The 26,431-nt window shown below is 37.5% G+C and overlaps 1 protein-coding gene across 2 annotated transcripts in view; it reads left to right on the top strand.

Annotated features, from left to right (window-relative positions):
* The window catches only part of GABRB1 (gamma-aminobutyric acid type A receptor subunit beta1), a 386,438-nt gene that overhangs the window by 275,063 nt on the left and 84,944 nt on the right, over nucleotides 1-26,431 (top strand). For both annotated transcript variants that reach the window (XM_021701656.1, XM_021701657.1), the window contains exon 5: nucleotides 2,823-2,905. In XM_021701656.1, coding sequence (XP_021557331.1) covers nucleotides 2,823-2,905 — 83 coding nt within the window. The remainder of the gene's footprint in view (nucleotides 1-2,822; nucleotides 2,906-26,431) is intronic.

Here is a 26,431-nt window from a genome sequence, read left to right as displayed (position 1 = left end):
TTGTGTTTTATATATTGAGGTTCTCTAGAAGATTTCATTTTATTAAAATTATCCTCAGAGGAAAAATGTTTGAAAACCACCATTGTAGCAGGGTTTCTCAACCTTGGCACTACTGACACTTTGGAATAGATCATTCTTTATTGTTAGGTGCTATCCTAGGCATTGTAAGATGTTTAGCTGCAGCCCTGGCCTCTACCCACTGGATGCCAGTAGCAAGCCTCCGCCCCCAGTCTGATGATCAAATATATGTCTCCAGATATTGCCAAATGTCCCCTGTGGGGGAAAAAGTATCCCTGGTTGAGAATTACTGGCTAAATCATAGGGCTGGCCACACTATTAATTTCTAGGGAATGTTCATATCCTCCTGAATTTTTTAATTCATAAGCAGCTATTAAACAAAGAATATAGTAAAGTAGATAGGTGATTTTTAAAGCATTTTAAATATTCATTGTGTCATCTTATTGAGGGTATTTGAGATACATGCAGGCCATAAAAATAATGTTGTGGAATTGTATTTCCAGACAACAGAAGATAATTAATGATATATTATTAAGTGGAAAAATTAATTCGTGTGATAATGGGAGTGGGAAGCAATAAGGAATCTGGTAAAATACTTTTATGTGCTAAATTCCGGAATACAACTAGTTTTCATATTTTTTGTAAAGTACTTGGAAGAAATTTTTAATTGAATTTTAAAATTCCTTTTGCTCTTATATAAAGCTAAAATAAATCTGATTAAATTGACCAACATCCTGTCTAAGAAAGGCTTCAAAGGGAACATGCAAATGTTCATCTTGGTAAACTTCCATTTTTAAAAAACATTTATTTATTTATTTATTTATTTGAAAGAGAGCACAAGTGAGAGGAAGGGCTGAAGGAGAAGGAGAGAGAGAACCTACAGCAGACCCTCCCCTCCGCCCCCCACTGAGCACAAAGCCCCCGGGGCTTGTTATCTCAGGATCCTGAAATCATGACCTGAGCAGAAATCAAGAGTCCGCCACTCAACCGACTCAGCTACGCCAGCGCCCCTAAACTTTCATTTTTTGTAAGGAAAGCCAAAGAGAAATTGGAAACAGTTAGTGTATTTCCTAATAATGTTTTTAAGAAGGTGCCTGTTAGGTTAACACAAATGACCAAAATAATAACTCGTCTTAGCAGCCACAAAAAAAAAACATAGGTTTGAGAAACACCTTGTTGAATTTAAATATACGGTTGATGGGAGTATAAATTGGCACAACCTCTATGAAGGGTGATGTAGCAAAATTTTAAGTGTATATACCATTTTTTCTAACAATTCCCGTTCTAGAAACAGCCAACAGATATAGCCAGACATAGTAGAGTATATTAGTATATTCAGAGCATCTTCATCTGTAAAAGTAAAAAAATAGGAAATGATGTAAATGCCCACTGAAGTGTCATTCGAAAAATAAATCATGATATTTCCATAGAGCTGAACCTGCTATGGTAAATTTTTTTTAAGATGGCTTATTATTTACTGACAAGGAACCAAATCCAAGATGCATTGTTAATGAAAACAAGCAAGGTTCAGAACAGGGGACATAGTAGATGTTATCTAAGAAGTTTCCCCCTAAGAAGACATACCTGTCTTCTTGTGCATACAGAGTATTTATGGAAAATGTCCAATGTTGTAGCTCTTGGGGATTAAGGCAGAAAGGAAACATAACTAAATTTTAATCTTTTGAATTCTTTAGATTATGGTTAGACATTACTTTGTGGAGAGGGATCATGTAATTTGTTTTTTAAGAAAAGTACTTTGTCAATTCCTAAGTGATACCAAATGTTTGTAAGCATGGACTAACCATAGGAATTTAAGTTACTCTCAGACTCCATATTCTAGGAAACTTATACAGGCAAGAAAAAATGGAGGGATAATAGAAACCCCAGTAGGATATCTAGAGTCAAGGTCCTGGGATTTGTATAAACAAATAAGCTGAGCGGAGAACAGAAGGTGGTAAATATGGTGTGAACACCAATCCTAGGATAGTGTTTCTTTACTGGTTATACATTACCTGCTGAGTATAGGTAGGTGAGGATCTCAGAGATGAATCCAACAAGTCTCGCTAATAGTGGGGAATGAATGTGAGGCCCCAAATGTCATGGAGGATGGGTTTTATTGTTTTTGTCATTGTTGTTGTTGTTTTATTACTAGGTTATAGTAGGAGAGGGAGGTAGGTTTTGATGCATAGTGTTGATCTCCTCCTACTCATAAGGCCAGACTTGCTGTAAATATTGTCACAGACATTGCTTTAGTAAGTATAGGAAGGACCATGGGATAGTAACAACTGTAACATCACCATCATTTGTGGAGAACTAAGAATAGGCCACCAGGCTAGGAGTTTGAACACATTATCTCTTTTACTCCTCATAGCCATCCTTTGCAGTAGGTGGGGTTTTTTTTTTAAGATTTTATTTATTTATTCATGAGAGACAGACAGAGAGAGAGAGAGGCAGAGGGAGAAGCAGGCTCCCCCCTGAGCAGGGAGCCTGATGTGGAACTCGATCCCAGGACCCCAGGATCATGACCTGAGCCGAAGGCAGACGCTTAACCATCTGAGCCACCCAGGCGCCCTGCAGTAGGTGTTTTGATTGATGAGGGGACCTAGGCTTATGGAGATAAATAAGCCAGAGCCAGCTCACACACCTAATGGCAGCAAAGAAAGACTTGATCTTAATCTGCTCACCTTCAAAAATTTTAATCACAAAATTTTGATGTCAACCAGTAAACATGATTTGGGGCTGAGAAGCCTGGAAATGAAAGTCATCATCCTTATGAAGCTGTCTTTTCTCTCTCATCCTGACAGGATCACAACCACAGCTGCATGTATGATGGATCTACGAAGATATCCTCTGGATGAACAGAACTGCACTCTGGAGATTGAAAGTTGTGAGTTACTTGGACAGGGGAATGAGAAAGAGGGATGTTTGCTTGACCCAATTAAATTCAACTTTGCACTGAGTAATTGGTACTGAGATACTTTTAGCTACACCACCCTGCCAACTTTTCAAGAGATTCACAGTCCAGTGACATCTTCTCTCACATTGGTGGCTCAAGGGTCATTTCAATGCAGTTATATTTTTGAAACGTTAGAGAAAGTCCACTTATTTTAGCTGGACATTTTATGAATGCATGCTTTTCTCTTTAGAGTGGAGTTTCCCCCGAGGCCTTCTAATACCCAAGCTGCATTAATAAGAGAAGAAAAACATTTTAATATGAAACGACCTTGTGAGATTGTTTTTGGTTCTATAATCTGTGCACCTGAATGACTGTAAATTGTTGGCTTTTAGAAAAACAGTATGTTAGAGTCTTGTGCACATTGTCTTTCTTCATGGAAAGAACAGGATGATAAATGGTATTCATGAGGCTTGTGCTTTGGGCCAAAGAGTTGATGTTTTTCAAGTCTAGTGATTGATTTTTGTTTGTCTTCTTGTGCTGTTTTTCATTGATTGCTTTCTTAACAACTAGAATATTTTAGTCACTAATATTTAATCTTATTGACTGTTTCATTGTTTCTCAGCCATCAACATGCAGGCAGTTGAGCCCATTTATTGTGAATACCAGGCCTAGGCAATTTCCTGGTTTTCAGGGGCACAGAAGGGTAGCAGGAGGTAATTCAGAGCATTATAACATGGCTTAATGTAATGTGAGAAATAGCTATTTATTTAGATAATCTAAAATAGTTCTAGATCTAAACATCAAAATAGCAAAGGAAAATTTCAGGTGACCCTATAGTATTATTAAAGAATAAATGTATTCACCAGTGTCTAATTATTAAGTAATTACATTAATTTTCTAGTTTTAATATATATAGGCTTGGAAATAAATAGAAATGTTTATGTAGAAAGAGCTGTATATATTTAGACATACATATTGATCTACTCCCACTAGAACCTGGAATGAACAAGATCATTCATGAGCTATTCTTTAATTAATATTCTAATTTTAAAATACATCGTATAAATAAGTTGGTTGAAATTATTGATGGTGACTTTTGGTTTAAATGCCAATGACAACCAAATTCAAACCACAGGAATGAAATATGAACCCAACTATTTATTAATGGCTGTGATGTGTAATAAATTAGGCTGAACTTTAGCTTTTAGAACTGATACAGAAAGAGAAGGATGAATTCATTACTCATTCATACAGGTTGGCTTTTACTCTTGACCTCTTTTCCATTGATTCTACTGATTGTTACCTTTGCTTCTGTGTTGGTCAGCATTAGGATTTGACAACCTCTTGAAATTCCAAGGTTTTCTGGTTACACCATTCAATTTTAACTTGAATTGTTTCTGTGTTGTAGATTGCAAGTACTAAAATTAGCAGCATTTTCTCACAAAATATATATTTTATTTTATAATGCATATCAAGTTTTCCTGTTATCATAGGTTTATATTTTTCTTTAAGCAGGGGATTTTCTTTGTTCAGACTTAGAAAACAGTTGACTTTTAGGTCCATTTATCATATCATATAATGACAAAAAAAACTGTAAATGAAGCAGAAATTAAACATAACTTTTGTGGGGTGGGGATGGGGGAAGTCCAAGCAACCTGATAGTCCAAAGTTATCATAAAAACGATGTCAGGCAAAAGGGGGTGACCCGAGCATATCATAATCATTGAGAGAATTCAGTAAGATGCAATCAGTTGTCTGGATAGATGGATAAGGCATAGTAATTAGGACCCTAAAATCAGCTAATATGTAGGAATGCAGGCAGATGGTTACCATCATCAAAGTAATCCAATAGCAGTTCACAGAAATCTGGTCCCTAAAGATCTTTACCTAAAGTAAAGCAAAACTCAGGCCTGGAGAACTGGTGCAACGTGGAGTCTATGAAGGCAGGAACCTGGGAGAAAGGGGGTAAAAAATGGAACTGTCTTCTACTTGCCAAACAAAAGCTAGACATTAATATAACACCTCTGGAATGTAAGTATTTCTAACAACATTTGAGAGAGTATGTATCTGAGGCTCAGAGAATTAAATAACTTACCCAGGAACACAGGGCAAGGATAGTGGTAAAATGGGGATTCAAACCCAGATGATATACTTTCCATCACAGAATCCTGCAGTCAGTAGGTGAGCAAGGCAGCAGAACATAAATGATTAGAAGCGTAATACCAATTGGAACCACTCAGCTAGGTTGAGGATGCTGAATCAACCAAAGACTGGTCTGTATTTCCTAAAATTATCCCTGATAAATAGATCTCAGAAGCTGAAGCAGAATTTTGCTTTTAGATCAAAGGTCAAATGATTGCAACTGTGGAGAGAGAGGGTAGACAGTCCTTGGATGCAGGCAACCGAGTAGTCCTTGATTCCATTGATGTTAACCTAAAAAAAAACTTTAAAGGCCTCAAATGACAACATTGCCTAGCTTAATGTTTTACTTAAAATGTATCCCTTTTTAATTAACCACTGTAAAGAGATTTTAAAGCTTCAGAGTAATAACTTCAAGTAACTAAGTAACATATGGCAAATATATCCCACTCCCCCTGCTTGCGTTCCCTCTCTTGCTGTGTCTCTCTCTGTCAAATAAATAAAAAATCTTTAATAATACAGAGTTTGAATGAGATTTGCTTGTTTTTGCCTGCATACATAATCAATATGTTGCTAAGTATCAGTAAGTACTGAATCTGTCAGTCATCTATTTTTTAACTCTTCATGAAGAGACCTGTATTGCATTATTTGCTGAAACAGCTCTCCCTGAACTGACAGTTTATGAAGACTATAACTGAGCTTTAAAGTGATTACAAATGAGAAGCTCTAGTATTAGGTGTGAAATAAGAATGATAAAGTGGACATTCTGCCAATGTAAGATTGCACGAATCACACTTTTGTGACCAATAGAGTGGAAACTTGACCTATCTTACAAAATTTACTGGCTTATGTTCTCTTCCATCACCATCCCAAGGATGGGGAAATGTTTTTCTTGGTTATGTCCTTTGAGACAAATTAAAGATGTTTTGCTTTACTTTAATGTCACCTAGTCAAGTAAAATTGGAAAGGCCATAAAGCCTTGTAAAATTGAAAATTTACTTGAACTTGGAGCCCATTAATAGCTTCTTGGCCCTGGGCTGCTATAAAATGAGTTAATGGCACATAGAAAATGCAATCAAGGAATTTAGTATTAAGAGGATTTGGAATTTGAAATCAATAAAGCTATCATGTGAAGGCTTGATAGCCACAAGCTTCCTGGAGATATAGAAAGGGTTTGCAATAATAGTTGTGGAGGATTCAAGTGCCTTTTCCCATTCCTTGCAGCAACAATTGAGGAAAATCTCAGCAGATAGTGTTACCTCTACCCAAAAAGGTAGAAGCCATTTCAGGTCTGAAATCTCCTAATGGTTTCATCTGTCTTCTTCTAGACTTCCTTATATCTTCACCATGCTGAGTTAGCCCCCTGCATTTCAAAGGAAGAGGTACTTCTATTCCCTGTATAGACTGATCTGACCCTTGTGTTCAGGATTTCATCTCTTCCTCTCCTGGGAATTGATTTTCTCAAGTTCACACACACACATACTCCTGCTCTCCTAGAGCCTCAGCCTCACCCTGTCTGCTACCTCTCTTCACAGCCTGAAAACTCTTATCATAAACACCTCTGCCCTATGCCCACATCTCTCCTTAAGCTTTTCTTAATCTCTCTGCTTTCTTTTTCTCCAAACTGCTTAAAAGATTGGTCTATGTCTTGTCTGTTGTCTAACTTCTTCTTAACCCACTGTAACTTGGAACCTGCCTACCCATCTCCCACCTCCACTGGCAGTGTTCTCTGAAACGTTACAAAGGGCCTCTCTTTACATACCATCTTTATCTAATAATCCCCAAATTTATAACTCCAGCTCAGATATCTTCGAAGCCCCAGACTGATACATAGCACTCTTCTTGGCATATTTACCTTTATGTTTCAAAGACTTCTTAAATTTAATTTGCTCAAAACTTAACTATCAATTTTTCTCTCCCAAATGAGTTTCCTTTCTAATCTCTTAATCCCACTATCCAACCAGCATCCTAGGATTAGTGGTTAACATTTCCCTCACACTCCTCCCAACCAATCTATTGTCAAGTACCATCCATTCTATTTGCAAGATATTTATCAAACCCTTTCACCACTCTTCCAACCTTACTGCCACCAAACCACCATGACTTCTTACCTGAATCATTGTAGCCATCTTTTTTTTTAACTTTTAAGATTCACTTTATTAACAACTTTCAAATATACAGTATAGTATTAAATGTAGTCATCATGCTGTACAATACATCCCATGATTTAATTATTTTATAACTCGAATTTTGTACCTTTTGACCCCCTTCACCAACCCCCCACACCCAACTCTGGCAACCACCAATCTGGTCTCTGTATATGTGAGTTCTCTCTCTTTTTTTTTTAGAGTCCACATTTTAGTGAGATTGTATAGTATTTGTCTTTCTTTTTTTTTAATTTTTTATTGTTATGTTAATCACCATACATCATTAGTTTTTGATGTAGTGTTCCATGATTCATTGTTTGTGCTAACACCCAGTGCTCCATGCAGAATGTGCCCTCTTTAATACCCATCACGAGGCTAACCCATCCTCCCACCCCCTCCCCTCTAGAACCCTCAGTTTGTTTCTCAGAGTCCATCGTCTCTCATGGTTCATCTCTCCCTCCAATTCCCCCCCTTCATTTTTCCCTTCCTTCTCCTTTTTTTTTAATTTTATTTTATTATGCTGTGTTAATCACCATACATCATTAGTTTTTGATGCAGTGTTCCATGATTCATTGTTTGCATATAACACCCAGTGCTCCATGCAGTACGTGCCCTCTTTAATACCCATCACCAGGCTGACCCATCCCCCCCCCACCCTCCTCCCCTCTAGAACCTTCAGTTTGTTTCTCAGAGTCCATCGTCTCTCATGGTTCGTCTCCCCCTCCAATTCCCCCCCTTCATTCTTCCCCTCCTGCTATCTTCTTCTTCCTTTTTTTTCTTAACATGTATTACATTATTTGTTTCATAGGTACAAAATTGTGCAAGACGGTTGAATTCACAGATCTGTACCTCTGTAGCCATCTTTTTATTGGTCTTCTTGCTTTCACTCCTGACTCTCCCCAACCCATTCTGTACCCAGCAGCCAGAGTGATCTTTGCAATATGTAAATTGAATCATATTCTGTGCTAAAAATCTTCAAAGATTTCCCATTGCACCAATACTTCTTAATACTTCTTAATATAACCTTCAAGCTTCTGTGTGACCTGCCCTCCCTTGATATCTCCACTCTCATCTATAGCTGTCTTTCCCTTGCTTACTACCCTAAACTCCAACACTACAGATTCTTTGTTTCTTGCAGACTAAGCTTTCCTCTATCTCATTATCTTCACCATCTTGTTCCTTCTGGCTGAAATGTTTTTCCTCATTATGGTGATTTCCCCTTAACCTATAGTTCCCACCTATGATGCCACCTCCTATAAGAAGCTTTCCTGAGAATCCAATCTAAACTAGGAACCCCTATTTATTTTATTCAAAATTCTGTTAGTTGCCCAAATAGCACTTAGTAGTATTTGTTTCCATGTTTACTGTTTTTTCCCTTTCTGTGGATTATAAACTCCATGAAGGGAGGGAGTTTTGTTCACCACACAATAACTAAAACCTAGTCTCATACCTGACAATAAGTACCTGTGGGGTGTATGTTTGCTAAATTTTTTGGCTCCAGATGTTTCAAGTCTTTTGTATTTTAGAAGATAAGTCTAGCTCTAATTTCTTCAGATAAAATTTAAGGCAGGGATTTTTTTATGTGCAATGAAATATTTTTTTCATTTGTGCAGTTCTATGTTCATGCCTTAAGACTAACTCAAAAATTTAAGATTGTAAATGTGTCAACCAAGAGCCAGTTAGGGAATTTTGATAGCCTGGTAAATATCATGAATTACTATCAATGGTGGGGTGGGGTGGAGGGGGCTTCACTTGAATCATCAACTATCCACATCCGTCCTACCTAAACCACAACCAATTTATCAAAAAAAGGAAACATTTAATAATACCTGGTCATTTTTATACTTGTTTCTTTTTAAAAAATGGTTTGGAAATTTTTAACTTAGTCATTGTCTTAACATACTCAATTTTGTGAACTTTCTACTCTATCTCTTAGTTTCAGAATATTGTCACTGTATTGATTTAAATGTCTTGGTAGTAACACCATGTACACAGAATGTCAAGCCATAGTCGTGTTGGATTATTTCCAAAATAAAATTGTTTCCTCGTCCAAAAAATAGCAAGTGATAAGAAAAATGTGTCTACCTGATAAAGTGGCCCAACTTAGCTATGGAAAATTCCCTGAGAAAATGTGATGTTTGCAGAAGTGAAATGCTAAGCTTTATTTAACACCTTGAAATAAAATCAAAATAAGTATAGTATCCAGACATGAGACAGGAGCAGTTCTATAAAAGTCTGTGCTGGTAAAGCCACATGTGGAGACATGTGTCCAGTTCTTAATGCCATATTAAGATAATTTCCTTCAGAGAAATTATCTTCAGAGAAGACCAAGATATCTGGAAAGAAAATTTTAGGGAGGCATAACAGACATTTCCAAATGTTTTAAATGCTATCATATAGAAGAGAAACCTTACGTTTGGTGTTGCCCAGTGTATTAGTCAGGATTCTCTAGAGAAACATAACCAATTGAGAGAGAGAGAGAGAGATTTATTATAAGGAGTTGGCTCATACAATTATGAAAGCTGATAAGTCCAAGATCTGTAGTGTGAGTCAGCAAACTGAAAAGTTTGATGGTGTGGTTCTAGTCTGAAGGCCAGCAGGCTTGAGACCCAGGAAGAGCTGGTGTTTCAATTTGAGTCTGAAAACAAGAAAAAACTGATTGTCCTCAGTCAAAGATAGGCAGAAGGAACTCTTTCCTGATCTGAGGAGGGTCAGTCTTTTTGTTTCATTCGGGCCTTCACCTGATGGGTGAGGACCACTCACAGTAGGGAGTACAGTCTACTTACTCAGTCTGCTGATTAAAATGCTATTCTCATCCAAAAACACCCTCACCGGAACATGCAGGAGCGTGTTTGACCAACCATCTGGGCACCCCAGTCAAGATGACAGAACTATCACAACCAGAGTGCTAGATTTGAACCCATTTAATTCAATTCAACTAGCATTTCTTAAGTGGTGACTATATGTGGCTCTGTGTGACAAGTAAATCCTGATGATACAGCAATAACCAAGCACATGGTTGGGCAGAAGTTATAGGAAGGCAGATGTAGAATTTAAGAGAAATATTTGCAATGAGCAAAGGTGACCATTCATGAAATAAGTCTTTGCTAAAGAAAGACTTCCCATCCCACAGAGGCTTTTCAATTAATTGGAAATGGCCACCTACCAGTATTAATGTAAAAGACATTCCTCTTTGAGAGGCCAGTTAATTATACAACCTTAAAGATATCTTTAAGCCTAAAATCTAGGACTCAGAGAGTTTATTTAATTTAGTTATATCACCAACAAATTACTTTATGTGCTTGCCTAAAATATTGGTTCTAAAGTGATTGTGATTTATAAAGGATATTAGAATATAGGAAAAATGTTATGAATACATGAACATATACTCACAAGAAAAATATGAAATATAGGATAATTACAAGCAAAACCTTTGAATCATTCTTATTTTATTGCTGCCTGCCAAATCATTAATTCTGATCTGAAATAATTTAAAAATAGCATCTACAACATGCTGCACACTTTCTATTCATGGATGTTAAACACCAAAAATAACAGAAGTAAATTGAACTTCATGAATGATTCATGGCTTCCCTTGCTTTATGTCCCCATTGTCAAGGAAATTAGCAGCATTGGATATCTCCTTAGATAAATTTGATTTTGCCATATTCAGTAGACTACTTAATGAAAATGAATATTTCACATTTATGTTCATAGAAATGTTAATGAATTTTAGTGCCTGTAGCTTTTTTGATGAGCAGAGGGGTGGGTGTATGGAAGAAGGGAATACTTTCTGAATTAATTTTTTCCTTTTTCCAGGCTGCTTCTTTGAAACTGTGAAAAAGCACTCTTTGTGAAAAGTCTCTGATCCTTTAAAGTTATAAAATAAAAGCCAGTGGAGGAATGGAGTTCTTTTTATGAAAATTAGTTTTGCAATCAACTTGACTATAAAGTTAGCCTTTTAGCTGTTCACTTCAATCCTATAGGCAGTTTATTATCCAAATATGGATAAGTGGCTCTGTAGATTGATGACGAGATCTCTGATTTACCAATTTAGATTTCTAGAAATTTTTTCTCTCCGTGGTGCTCTGTTGGATGACAATTTTACTACTAGCTTCCTAAGAGGAAGTCAAAATAAAGCTTATCGTTTTGCCTAAATGCTTTAGGTATTAACCAAATACTTAAAGACACATTTTATAATGGAACTTCAATCTTCTAGAACTAGACATCCTTGCTAAACTGAGAGCTTTGGTTCACTTTAGATCCAAACTTAATAATAATGATCGCTAATATTTATTGATTATACATTATGGGCCATACACTTGACAAAGATTTCTCATTGAATTTTCACCAAAACCCTATTGTTCTATCCCACTTTATAGAGGAGAAAATCAAAGTACCGTGGTAGTAACTTGCCTCAAGTCACAAAATGATAGTGGTCCAAATGGGATTTGAACTCAAGCAATCTGACATGAAAGTCTAAGATTTAGCCCTTAAATTACAGCCTCTTAAGAAAACTCTTCTCTCAAGCTTCCCCACTGTATGTGAGTTGGGTGGTTTTTAAGTATGCTATATCTGAACACAAATTAGATACCTAAGAACAGAGCAGGTTTTAACTGGTCCTTCTCCTCTGTACTGAGTCTGTCTCAATTCATTTTCTACATGGGGATTTATTTTCTGACATTCTTGTCAACTAAACTAAATATTGATATAATTTTAAAGAACAACTCTTATTTTACCAGGTCACTTCTATAATTGCAACAGATCACACAATGGTCAGAAATCCTTTCTCTTCTAAATGGCTACAAATACTAGTTCCCTAGTACAGATACTAGTATCTGTATATATGAAAATCCTTTTCATATAGTGTTAGGCCTGACTGACTGTAGTGGGGCCGTAGTTTTAGTCTATTCAGTACTCATCATATGGATGCATGAACATCTGTAATCTTGGAAATGGACATATTCTCTTGAGAGGTCTTGACTTGTATTATTCTCTGAACCACATCCATACAGGAACTGTGTGACAATATGTATAATTTAGTTTTCATTTAAATTACTTTATTCTTGGGGCACCTGGGTGGCTCAGTCATTAAGCGTCTGCCTTCGGCTCAGGTCATGATCCTGGGGTCCTGGGATCGAGCCCCGCATCGGGCTCCCTGCTCCGCGGGAAGCCTGCTTCTCCCTCTCCCTCTGCCCCTGCTTGTGTTCCCTCTCTCACCGTGTCTCTGTCAAATAAATAAAAATCTTCTAAAAAAATAAAATAAATTACTTTATTCTTATTTTTAAGATCAAAGATTTTAAAAGGGAGCTTTTAAAAATACTGATCCCATGGGGCGTGTGGGTGGCTCAGTCGGTTAGGCATCTGACTCTTGATCTTGGCTCAGGTCTTGATCTTAGGGTTCTGAGTTCAGGCCCCACGTTGGGCTCCACACTCGGCATGGACCCTACTTAAAAAAAATTGTAAAATCTTGATACCATGACCCCACCCTGGACAATAACATCAAAATTTGGAAAAGGTGGGCCCTTGCACAACCACTTTTTAGCTCCCCGGTGATTTCAATATGCAGCCAAGTTTGACAGGCACTCCATTAAGGCTATAATGCTTTGAATTTTTGCTCCTTACTTTCTAATAGACCCATTTCTCTAAATGGGAAGGCAAATGGAAACAGAACTGAGGGAAGAAAGTACAGCAAAGAACAGATAATAGCATGATTTTCAAAGAAAGAAATCATTGAAATGATCAAAGGAGAAAATTTAAGCTATTCTTTTCTTTATCCCCTCTGGCAGAAGGCTCCTTTTTTTTTTTTTTTCCTTTATAAGTGCATGCCTTGAAATAAATAGGTAGACCAATGGACCCTGCCTTTCACTGGAATTAAGTGCTTCAACCAGACATTCAAAGCCATGTAATAATAAGTCAAGTTGTTACAAGACGCTAGTCTATTTTAAAAGCCCCGGTACCTATACTATGTATTAATATGAATGCAACTGATGACACATTAATTTGTCTAATGATGCTGTGGTGAATGGAGTTATACTTGGGAGAGAGTGGTATGCACATTGGCTGGTTTAGTAACATTTGCTTTCATGTTAAAAAAAAGAAAAAAGCTAGTTAAAATTTATATTTGAATGAACGCACAGCAATAGGGCTTTCACAGGAATAGTTTATCAAACCAAAATCAAGTATAGTTTGTTTCAACCACAAAAAATAATATAATAATAATTTCTGTATTCATCTTTATCGCCCGGCACCCTGTCCCATAGGCACTGACTGCACTCATCTGATGGTGTAAAAGGGCAGATTTGTCACAGGGCTCCCACTAGGTGATTGCACTGATTTCAAATAGATTGTATTCTCAGTACTTAGATTAATAGCCCTGCAATTCCAACAAAGAAAATTCTACGGAAGAGAGCCCAAGGGTTTCTGCTCTTACCTTAGAAACTGGCAGGGTGGAGACCCTTCACCTGTCTGAGACGCTCCCTGCCCCGGCTTGTCAAACCTTCACGTGCTCCTGGGGATCTGGTTATAAAATGCATTCTAGTTTAATGAGCTTGGGCTGGGGCCTGAGCGTCTGCATTCCTCACCTGCTACCAGGTGACTATGCTGTTGGTGCATGGACCACAGTGAGTAGTAAGAATCCGAAGTAAAAAAGAAAAAACAAAACAAAACAAAAAACCAAAACCCTGTCTCACCTGTGTTCCTCAATCTACATATGCAGACTGTTTGCTTCCTATTGAGATTTAAATAATTAGCTAAAAGCTGTTGTCACACTGGTTGCTCAGCACTTGATTCAAGAGGGTTTTGAGCTTTAAATTAACTGAGGCAGAAAAGTCATTTGCAGGTGACCTGAATAACTTCCAAACACTGAAGCCCGAACAGCTTAGACTTTGTAAGGTACCCCGGGCTTGTAACATTTGTGGCCTACCTTTTTATATGGAGAAGACTCCCAGATATAGCATGTCATTAGTACTCTTAGACCCACCTTAAAAATAATACGCGGGCGAATATTTTGTATGCAGAAAAGATTTAATCTCAATAACAGAAAAAATAATGAAAATATTCTAATGATTTTACTTGACTCTATGTCCACTAACTAGAGGATTTTAGTGGAAGGAGCAACAGTTTACAACTCAGCTATCTAGAGACCTGGGACTTAATGAGTCATTCTGAAGAATCCGAGTCTGCCAGACTTTATTTTAATATTTTGATGTGAATCTTTCTCAACAGAGAATTCTAAAAATTACTTATTCTTTTTCCGTGATTCAGATATACAGTCATAACTGTATTTCTCATGAGGTGCTGAAGCTCTAGCTTCCCCGGAAGCAAAGACAGGTATAATGGGTTCTCACTCTGATCATCGTGGTGACCCTAAGCCCTACATTTTTGTGAGTGACTTCCTGGGTGGAGTGATGAAAGCCCCTTTCTACATAATTCATGTGTCCATTTTTAAAAAATGTGTACTCTAGTCAAGTAAGCATATTTTTACAACTCAAGACAAAGGTGTTTTCCTGGCAGAGTTCTCATTTAATGTAACCTAGTCGCTTCATTAGGGATCAGTAATAATTCTATCAAGAGTCATTAGTTTCAAGGTCTCAGCCATTGTCCAGATCCTCAGTGTCTACTTCCTCATCACCTTCCTCCCTCCTGACTGCCATGGTGATGGGTTCTTAAGTCACCTGCATTCACTCAATATCCAGCTACTGAGTTATAAAGGTTTTCTACCTGTAATTTCCCACTGTTGCTGTCATTATTTTATCTCTTCCTCTTTGAACTTAAACATGCTATATATGCCAAAACTCTACCTTATTCTTTTTGAGAAAAGATATTTTACATAACTGTCATCTGATCTTATTGGAAGTATTAGGAAATGTCTCCTCCAAGAAATAAAAAGTAATACTCTCCCTACTGTCCTTCTGATTCTTCACATTCAGCCTTTAAGCTATTAGATAATCAAAGGGTCAAGCCTGACTTTGTTAAATTTTCACCATTTCCTGACCAGTATGTACAGTTATAATAAAACTAAATTCTCTTCCTAGGTTGCATGAAGTTTAAACAAGAGAAGTATCCTTCTGCTACTGTGATACCAGGTCATAGTTACTTTTCTTAAAGTTTTACTTTGAAGAGAATTCATGCATAATCAATATTGAAAATGTCTATGTTTTGTTCCATTTGGGACTGAATGATAATAACAATAATAATTGCATGATGATGATAACAATAATAACATGACTATAAGTGCTACAGTATAAGTAGCAAAAGCTAAAACAAAAGCATGGTGAGAGAGGATGTCTCAGATACTATGTTTACTTGCCAAAATGTAGATCATTAAAAAAGCAACCCACCTAGGTCAAGGCAAGCTCACGTGAGTCCAGGTGAGCTGTATGTGGAATATATATGGATGTATGAATGCATGCAGAGGGTTTAAGCATGGCAAAGATGACACAGGACACAAGTTCGGAGTCTTATACATCAGTCCAACAGAATTCACATGGGAAGCCTCTTGTTTGTGGTAAGTTCTTTCTTAGACAGTCAATGTCTACCCTTACAAGTAAGATAAAATGGAGGAAATTATCATTACAAAGAGATCAAAAAATATAAAGTCTGGTATATAGAAAAATAATCTATGTGTATATTGGATTCACAAAGAATTAAACCAGGAGCATGTAAGTGAAAAAAAGCTAAACACACAGAGAAAGAAGAAGAATTAACCTTGGGTTGGCAGACAACAATAAGATGACATGAAATTCAAAGTTAGAAGTTTGTAGAAAGGAGGAAACGAAAGTCACTTGATGCAACTCCCAGGCCCAACCCCAGAGGTGTAGAAGGAAAAACAGCCAGGACTTTGAGAGGGCTATTGGGTAAGTTGTATTTGCAAGGGAAAACAAGGTTTTGTTGGAAGCAAGTGGTGATGACCAGGACATTGAGGATGGAGGAGATTTTGCTTATGCTAGACTATGTTCCACTGGGCACTGGAGGAGGGTTTTGGGATTCGTGGAGGGCTGGAAGATAGAAGAAGAATAGAGAGACTATAAATCCTTATAGGAGCTCATTAAGACAAAGCTAAAGTGCCTGGTACAGTGCTTAACATACTTTACTCAGTATGGGGTGATCACAGCTATCACCAATGTCCAGGGCAATCCGATGTTTGCTCCCCAGAATCCTGAACACTTCCAACTTCCATATCCATTGTGAGTGCTTCTTTCTCTCAGTTCTGTCATACCTGTCATCACTCTGATTGTTGCCACTGTTGCTGGAATGTCATCACTCTCCCCTCTTCATTTCTAACCATTTTCTCCCATCTCTCTTGGCTTTTACCTAAAAAACTGATCTTTCTGTACATCACCAACCAATCAAAGCCCTCTTCTCCTCTGCTCTTGAGCTGACTGATAACAAAGTGCCCGGAGAAACTACTTGTCTCACTCTTCTTGGCTCTATCTGTCTATTTCTGAGTTCCCAGAGGTTTCGGATTCTTCTATAATATACAAGTGATTATTGTGCACATCTCATTCCCAACACTGTTAATACTTCTAGGATGACAAGAGGACTATACCATAGTCCCCCAAAGGCTACATTCCTAAGCTAGCATTTGTACAGATGCACAAATGCCATTCTCAAGAATTTTAGAGTATCAAAAACTAGATTATTGACCAATAACTAGAGAAATATTCTGTTGATATTTTAACATAGTGCTAAAGTCCAATGCATTTTTGGGAGTCAGGATCACAGACCAGTGACTCAATTCCTTTAAATTAACTTGGGATCACTTGAAAAGACTCTGTGGGAACATCTCTCTATCTTTGGCAGCTTAAATACAGCTATTGGTTGCAGCCTATTCCTGTGCATCTCACTGCCAAGCAGACTACTTTTCAGCATTCTTTTGTGTGTTCTATGAAGCACCATGCAAATGATTGCTCAGCCTGCTTTATAGACAAGAAAGTGATGTGACAATGTATTTGTCCCACAGTTTCCCGCCCTAATTCTCAGGAAGGAAATCTCCATTTATTGCATTTGAACTACTGTGGCCCCTACACAATTATAGATGAAGCCTCCATTTCCTTAAGGAAGGAAAATGGGGGGCCCATCCACTGATACATTTTCAAAGAGTATAACTTTGTGGGCTTAAGAGTCTAGTCTTTATCAGGAGTTTGGAGAATCAAGCAGAATATAAAAAGAAAAATCTTGGTTAATAATTCAGACACTCATAACTTTATTCATTCACCCACATACTGTCTATAGTCCTTATCAGGTATCGAGAACTGTTCTACACAAAACGAAGCCCCTAACCTTACAATCTATTATTGGGAAATAGAAAGAAATCAAAACAAAGTCACTGATATAAAATATAATGCAGGAGTATGATATGCTATGACAAATGTATTAAAGAAAAGAAAAACTGCGTAGAGGGATGGAGAGGGGTCTGTGAGAGAGAGAGAGAGAGAGAGAGAGAGAGAGAATAGGTGCAGATATGTATGTAACACTGTTTTGGATGAGGAAGCTATGAAAAGCCAGTAATTTTAACACTACTCAAGGAAGGACAAGCCAGTATATGTCCACATTTCATAGGCATGAAACAGGGTACTGAAGGGTTGAAAGATCTGTTCAATGCCACCAAGACACTCAATAATCTTGAACTGTTGGTTCTGGTCTTCTTTCCTGCTCCCTGTCTTGCCTCAGTTCAATGAATAAAAAGGGTATGCTTTAAATAAATGGCATGTGTGAAATCCTAACCATGTTTATTCAATAACTTCAGGATAGTGTCACTACCAATGAGTATGTAGAATTAGAAGTTATCTCAGTGGCTTTGAGAAACTTGTTTAATGTGTCCCTGTCCAATTACCTCAAGATAAAACATGATCACAACAGTGACCTTGTGAGTAGAGAACAATTTTATACCTCCACCCAGTGTGGTCTGAGCTGTGGCTCAAGCAGTTGGAGAACTGTCCATATTGGAGCAACAAAGTTTCCCGTTGTTGTCCACAGAGTTTCAGCCCTGTGATATGATGTCTTTCTCAGCCACTGCCCTTTATATCGACAGGGCCCACTGGGCTAGGTCTCATGGAGGTGGATGTGCACATAATCCCATGTTTACCTTCAAAGGGGGCAGAAATGCTGCAGTGCTCTGGAAGTTACTTTTATCGAATCCTTATCAATCTCCATTATTATTTGCATATGACCAATTATGAATGTAAAGTTAGAGAATAATAGCACACATATACATGTACATATACATATACAATACATATATGAAATACTTTCATACATTTTCATTTGAGTCCCACAACAGCCTGTAGGAAAAGTAAAATAGTTGTCAAGACTCCGATCATGCTGATACAGTCACCAAGCCTGAGAGAAGTTAAATGAATTTGCCAAATACACAGGGTTAAAAAGTGGCAAAGCCCAAACTAATAGGCTATAGGAAATTTTGCCCTGTTGAACCAGGCTCTTCTAAGAGAACAAAATAAGACACTTTGGAAAACTTCATTTTACTTTCTTAGGTCTCAAAGGTATTTCTGAAAAGCAATAGTTTACTAAATAAAACCTAAATGTCTTAAAACAATCCTATAGTTTCCCCCAAAGTGTTAATAATGACTCTGTGTATATAAATACACTTAGTTAAAACTTAGATTCACAAATTTAACATTTGTGATGCTGTAGCCAATCAAAATTCTGTCAAGAAAACAGAAGAACCATTCAGTATATTAAAGATAGTAAAGGCTTTGGGCGACCGGGTGGCTCAGTTGGTTAAGCGACTGCCTTCAGCTCAGGTCATGATCCTGGAGTCCCGGGATCGAGTCCCGCATCGGGCTCAGCAGGGAGTCTGCTTCTCCCTCTGACCCTTTTCCCTCTCATGCTCTCTGTCTCTCATTCTCTCTCTCTCAAATAAATAAATAAAATCTTAAAAAAAAAAAAAGATAGTAAAGGCTTTAATAGAGAGAACTAAGAGCATATACAAAGATTAGAAAATCTTTCCATGCATCTGGCAGCAATTGCCCCAGGAAAATAATGGCCTCTCCTCCTCCATCATCCAGATCTGGTGCCAATCCCTCTCTTTGGAAAACTCTAACCTGGGGAAGGAGATTCTGTCAAAACTATATCTAGCTTCTTTTCAGTGATATCTGGGGTAGTGATGCCAAGTTGACAATAAGCAAGCAAACATAGGCATGACAAAGTGATCTCAGAATTCTGTGTCATTATTTTTAAGTTTTCTAAGGCACACCCTGGGGGCACTTGGGTGGCTCAGATGGTTGGGCGTCTGCCTTCGGCTCAGGTCATGATCCCAGGGTCCTGGGATCGAGTCCCACATCGGGCCCCCTGCTCCTTGGGAGCCTGCTTCTCCCTCTGCCTCTCTCTCTCTGTCTCTCATGAATAAATAAATAAAATCTTTAAAAAAATAAATAAATAAAATAAATAAAGCACACCCTGGAATCGTATCTCCTAACTGGTATAGTAAAGGAGCAAGCCACACAGCCTGGGAGAATACCTCATCATTCAATTCCTTCCATATATTCAGCAAATATTTGATATAATTTTTTATGTGCAGTGAACAAAACAGACATGGTTCCATCCCTGTTGGTGCCTACCTCTTGATAGGGCTTTGTCGTCAAACCCACTGAATTTGCATTTTGGGGAGAACTTGTACGTTGTTGGGTCATTCACAAATTTGAAGAGCATCGAGAGTCTAAGATTGCTTCAGCCAACTTTGCAAAATCATACAGTTCAGTCATAGAAGAAACTCAAAATACCCACTGAGTCATCAGATGTCATTTCTTGATTCACAACCATGCTCTCAGTGAATGATTACAATAATCCACAGTATTTGTATAGCACTTTGTACTTGTTGAAAGGTATTCTCTAGCATTGTCTTATTTGACCTTCACAAAACAGATATGGGCAGATAATTTTCTTTTTAATCAATGATAAATCAAGAACATAGATAAGGGCAATAAATTGTTTATTTAATTAATGATCAGTGTGAAACTTGAAACTAGGTCGTATCTGTCATCTTAGGGTCCTTCAACAATATCCCACTGTCTCTTTTGTACTAAAAGAACTGAAATCAGCACTTATTATATGTGAAATTATAGAATTAAGAAGACCTTGGCCTTCTAAATCCTTTTTATTGCCCACTTGTAATTGTTCTTCCAGCTTAAATTCTAACTGAAGTGTCTGGAAGTGTCTAGAAGTGTCCTCTTCTTTGTTTAATGGATAAATAAGCAAATCTCTCTTGGACAAATCTCTCTTTCTTTCATGAACATTCTCTGCAATAAATAGGTCACCTGGTCACATTCATGTCTTTGAGGAGTTTATTAAGTGAGATCTGTCCTACAATATCTGTGTCTGGCAAAAATACTTTTAGAGAACATAAACACTTATGACAGAATCTTAAAACCAGAGAGGACACTGAAGATTACTTTGGCCAATTCTCTCATATAGAAATGAGAAGAGTGAAATCCTATGAAGCTCAATGATATTGAGGTTAAAAAATCACATGACCAGTTACTTAGAAGCAGACCTGTATACCGAAGTCTGGTTTAAAGATCCTGTGAGCTGCCAGTATGTGGGGGATATCAGAAAATTTAAAGAATATTCTCTGGCTTAAAATCAAGTTGTGGAGACATAAAACAAAGAAAGGAGCGCACAAGCCAAGAAATAATTCCTAAATAATGGTCCACAAGCTATGATTGCTGTAATTCACTGAAAAAATAGATCAAGAATTTATTTTTAATTTCCGCCTCATTCTACAAAAGATGTGAGGCACCTCATAAGAATACTTTCAATGCAAAAGAATTAAAGTAAGCATTTATGGTGACCACGGCAAAGGGAAATTATAGGCCAAAAAATTATAAAGCCAGATCTGCTATTAGGGGTGAACCATGTGGTTAAAATAAATGGTCCTCAGATTTATCACAAGTTTTCTAAAGGCCAAGGCAAAGTAAACACAATCAATTTATAAGATTCATATTGTCCATAAAACAAAACCTAATTTACTGTTCAGTAGCATTCTTCAGTAGTTATTCAGAAAGAGGTCTCTGAGTTTCATCCTGTTCTTTCTTAACATAATCCATCAGTGTGGTCCCTTGGCATAACACCAAAGTACAATTCAGTAGAGCAATCATATTAGATCCAAAATGATGTTGCTGAAGGATCCAGTAACCTTGTGGTCTGGCTTGATTCAAAGGCATCATTTAGAGTATATAGAGATATGGATTAATTGTCTGACCCTCAAGTATTTCTTCCAAAACATTTATGGCGATATGGGAAGCAAGGAGCTCAATGTTATAACGTCTGGCAAGAGCCCATGGTGTAGATAGTCTGTCGGACCGATTGATGGCTGTTCTACAAGCTTGAATAATCAACCAAGCAGAGCTGAGTGTCATTAAGGGCATCTGTGAAAATGTAGGAGCCTAATTGTGTCATGTTTAATGCCTTTGTCCAGGGCTGAATAGGGTCAAAATCACACCCACCCAATTTAAAAAAGAAAAAAAAAAAATTGTCTGGGTCAAGATCCAAACAGAGCTGTGATCAGAGGTTACAGAATTTAGGAATGGCTTCCGGAAGGAGATGGAACCTGAACTTGGACAGACAAGGAGAATGAGGCATTTTAGACTAGCAGAAAATCACATGACTACGTGGTAGGAGAGTTGCAGATAGGAGACAAGTCAGTTTGCCGTCAAAATTTATGATTTTAAAATGGAGTAACAATGGAGCAAATCTAAACACAATTCAACTTGATCCTTTTTATGGAAATAGTGCCAGTAGAAAGTTCTTGAATTTAATATGACAGCATTGGTTTGATAGGATTTCAAGCCAATGAATTCAGTAAGTGGATTTGTTTTGATGACCTTTGCTAATTTGTTGAATGCGTGAAAATCCCCTACAGACTTCTAACAGTTCCAAAGCTAAAAATAATGACCTCACTGAAGATTCTGTCAGCTGTTCTGATTCAGAGAATGGCTGAGAATGACTGATGGACTTTGGTTCTCAAATGAGGTTCAGAGATTTGCAGCCTGACCTGTCTTGTGTATACCAGAAAATGATGTCTATACTTACTAGAGAGCATACACAGGGTCACAGGGAATAGTAAGAACTATCTCTTATTATAAATAAAAATTGTAATTACATTAATATTTAATTGTTGGCTATGTGCCAGGTGTTGTGCTTTACATGTGTTAACATATTTCATATTATCCTTACAACTTCTCTGTGAAAGAAGTATCATTAGCCTCTAGGTGTGGTAACAAAGGCTCAAAACTTTAAGTGACTTGCTCAAAGTTACACAGCTAGTTAATGCCAGAGACTTTGAACCCAGGTCTTTGTGACTCAAGAGCTACTGTTTTTAACCTTTATATAATCTAGATTCTCTGTCTTTTAGGGGCTGTTGTTTTAGATTTTAAAACCAAAGCATTTGGGTTGACAGTCTAAAACACAATTTAAAAAAATGGAATTCCTACAAGAATCATGGAGTTTGAAAGTGAACTTAAGATTACGGAATCATTAACCCAATGATCTAATTCTAGATAGGAGGTACCGATGGCTGATGCCAGATGTGAGCTGCTCAGAGCCCTGCAGCTGGTTGAAGGAGAATCAGGCCATCCAGTTCACAAGACCATGCTTTTTGACACTGCCCCCTTCTGTCTGCTCTGGGGCAGGTCACCAATTAGTTATAGAGTGTGAGAAAAGAACTGAGCCTGGGTGTAAAGCGAAACCTAAACTGGTCAGGGGCTACCATGGTATTATGTGGTTGGAGTACCAGAAGCTGGATATCTTCTTTTTTAATGAAAACACTGAGAGGACCCAGAGAATATTAAAGGGTGATTGTTTATAATTTGGAGGGGGGAAAAAAATCGAAGAATATAGAAAGCCATATGTAACCAGGTTAAAATCAAACTTACTGATCTGTTTCAGGCCGCGATCTCTTTGAGTTTAGCGATGAACATGATCACAACTGCTAATTTTCACAGTTGGATTGAAAATTTCTTGACATTACCTTAATCCCCAAACCAGGCAAAGACCCCATCAAAAAGGAGAATTTCAGACCGATATCCCTGATGAATATGGATTCCAAAATTCTCAACAAAATCCTAGCTAATAGAATCCAACAATACATTAAAAGGATCATCCACCACAAACAAGTGGGATTTATCCCCGGGATGCAAGCGTAGTTCAACATTTGCAAATCAATCTATGTGATAGAACACATTAATAAGAAGAGAGAGAAGAACCATAAGGTCCTCTCAATTGATGCAGAAAAAGCATTTGACAAAATACAGCATCCTTTCCTGATTAAAACTCTTCAGAGTATAGGGATAGAGGGAACATTCCTCAATTTCATAAAATCCTTCTATGAAAAACCCACAGCAAATATCACTCTCAATGGGGAAAAGCTGAGACCCTTTCCCTTAAGATCAGGAACACAACAAAGATGCCCACTCTCACCACTATTGTTCAACATAGTACTAGAAGTCCTAGCAACAGCAATCCGACAACAAAAAGAAATAAAAGATATTCACACTGGCAAAGAAGAAGTCAAACTCTCTCTCTTCGCAGATGACATAATACTTTATGTGGAAAAGTTATTGAAATCTTAAGTATCAGTCTGGTATCTCCAGCCAGTTACCGCCACTCGGTATTATCATGAGTGTGACCCTCCATCTATATGGTGTCTTTCAGTACCTAGTGAAACATTTATCTACACTATTAAAATTTACATTTGATCTTACCAAAATATGTGACTTCCTCCATTCTCTGAATAACTGAATATTCCCTCTTAAAAACATATACTGTTTCTAGAATCGACATCAAATAATCAGAAATGTTTCGTTAAGTAGTTAATTATTTCAGTAATCCATCTAGCAAGCAGTTATCATAGCCTGGGTGGTGCCTGGTACTCTAGATGACAGTGGTGACCAAAAGTAGAGAGGGCTCCTACCGTCCCTAGTGGAGTTTCCAGGCAGGGGAGAGAGATAGGCATTTATCAAAGACTTGCACCAATAAAGGTAAACATAGCTATGAAATAATGGCACTTCATGCTATTACAGAGTAAATTAGTGAGGATTGGACTTATGGAGGTAAAGAGAGTTTCCTTGAGAATGTGTCTGTTGTTTAGAGATCTAAAGGCTAAGAAGGAGTTAACTAGGCAAAGAGGAGAAAAAAGAACAGTCCAGACAGAGAAAACATCAAATTCAAGAGTCTGTGGCAGGAGGAATGTTGGCAAACATGAGGGACAGAAGTAAATCTATTATGTTTGTAGCAGCAAGAGAAAAAAGACCATGTTATGAGTTGAAGCTAGAAATGTAGGTAGAGGACCTACCCAACAGGATCTTGTAGAAATTTTGTCTTTATCTTAAAAGCAGTAGATCACTGGAGGATTTTTGAGCTGGGGGAAGGAGGGCTAACATAATAAGATTTGTGTTTGAAAAGTCACTGTAACTACAGTATTGAAAACAGATTGATGTGAGTGAAGAAAGCAAATTAAGCGTTTTGAAGACTATCGGAATGGACCATGGAGATATGCTAGCTTGGACCAGGATGGAAATGGGGAGGATTAGATTGAAGCAAGGCAGAGTTAGAAGGGAAAAACAGATGGGACTTCGTAAAGAATTCAATTTGAGAGAAAGAGATGGAGGAATACATAATGACTCCTACAATGTCTGGGGGTTTGTTTGTATTAGTGGATGAAAAAGAATGTCATTCATCAAAAATTAGAAGAATGGTGTTTTGAATTCTGAGCTAGGGCCAAGGAAGAGATCACAAGTGTAGTTTTGAATATCTTGAGGTATGGGATAAGTCTGCAGCACAGAAAGAGGTCTATTCTGAAGATATAAATTTGTGGATCATCAGACTATTTTGATAATCATAGCTGTAGGCATAGGTGAGTTTCCCTGAAGAGAGGATGCAGTGTGAGGAATGAAGAGGGTTTAGGAGGCTCAAGGAACTCCAATATTTAATGATTGGCACAGAATAAGATGAGAATGGAAAGGAGACAAGGAAGGAACAGCCAGAGAAATGGAAGAAAACTACAGCGTGTGGAGTTGGAGAAACCAAGGAAGGAAAAAAGTAAACCTTGGACTCTGACCTGAAGAAGTAGAAGAAGGTGGGAGGCAAGAAAGGGAGAAAGGATAAGGAGGAGAAGGAGGAGGAGGGGGAGGAGGAGGAGAAGAATAGGAAGAAGAAAAATATATACATATATTACTCATGAAACAGATATATGTGTATCTCTGTGTGGGGCATTCCATTCTCAGTGGCTACTGCCTCCTTCACCTCATGGGAGCTTCCCTCTTAAAGGGAGTTGCTTGCTAATGGAGTTTGAAGGTCTGAAGGACTTTACTGTAGGTGGAGGAGTTCAGGCCATGGAGGCAGAATCCCAACCATCTGTTGGGCCAAGCTCTTGTGGCACACACAGATGATTGCCCAACACGCATTTCTGCAGCTGTTTCTTAGTTAAAATTTATGAACCCTGTTGTTGTTGAATAGCATTAGAAACTCCACATTATTTAGGGTGTTTGTAGGGCATAATGATGAGAATTGTGTGATGTTTAATGGAAAGATGTTAAATTTTGTGATGTGGAACCCTGTAATTTTTTTCTAATAAAAAAGTGAACATCTATATTACTAAAAAAAAAGTTCAAGTTCAAAATGGAACAGAGGAAAGAACATGTATTTTGTGGGGTTTTGTTTGTTTGTTTGTTTTTTGGGTTTTTTTTAAGAACATGTATTTTGGATCTGTTACTAATTCTCAGGCCCTAGGGAGTTCAGTCTCTGTGATATATTTCTCTCATCAAGATTATGACAATATGTCAGAATATATTTACACATACACACAACTTAGAGACCTCTCACATGTAGTGGTCTTTGCTTCTGTTAGTTGTTAATTCATTTTAGAACTACTTTCTGACTTTGTGCCTATGAAAATGCTAAGGATGGAATATAATAACCTATACTTTTCAGAGTACAAGACACTCGTTTGCAAGATGACTGCAATATGCATTATTGGTCTCAGCTAACTTAATGCTTGAAAAAATATATACTTCATTTGATTAAAAGAACATCACATCAGTCTTATTTTCTCATTATTTAAAATATTTTCCTCTGGGGATTAGATTACATATATATAATGAGGCTTAAAGGTATTCATTAGTGAATATATATCTAACTCTATTCAAGACTGGATTTTCAATATACATTTCCTCAAGTAATTTCAATTTATGCCTATAATTTTAGTAGAGCTGGC

Source organism: Neomonachus schauinslandi, chromosome 2, assembly GCF_002201575.2.
Source record: "Neomonachus schauinslandi chromosome 2, ASM220157v2, whole genome shotgun sequence".
Lineage (NCBI taxonomy): Eukaryota > Metazoa > Chordata > Mammalia > Carnivora > Phocidae > Neomonachus > Neomonachus schauinslandi.
The sequence above is the reverse complement of the archived record's forward strand: the minus strand, read 5'-3'. Positions and strand labels throughout refer to the sequence as shown.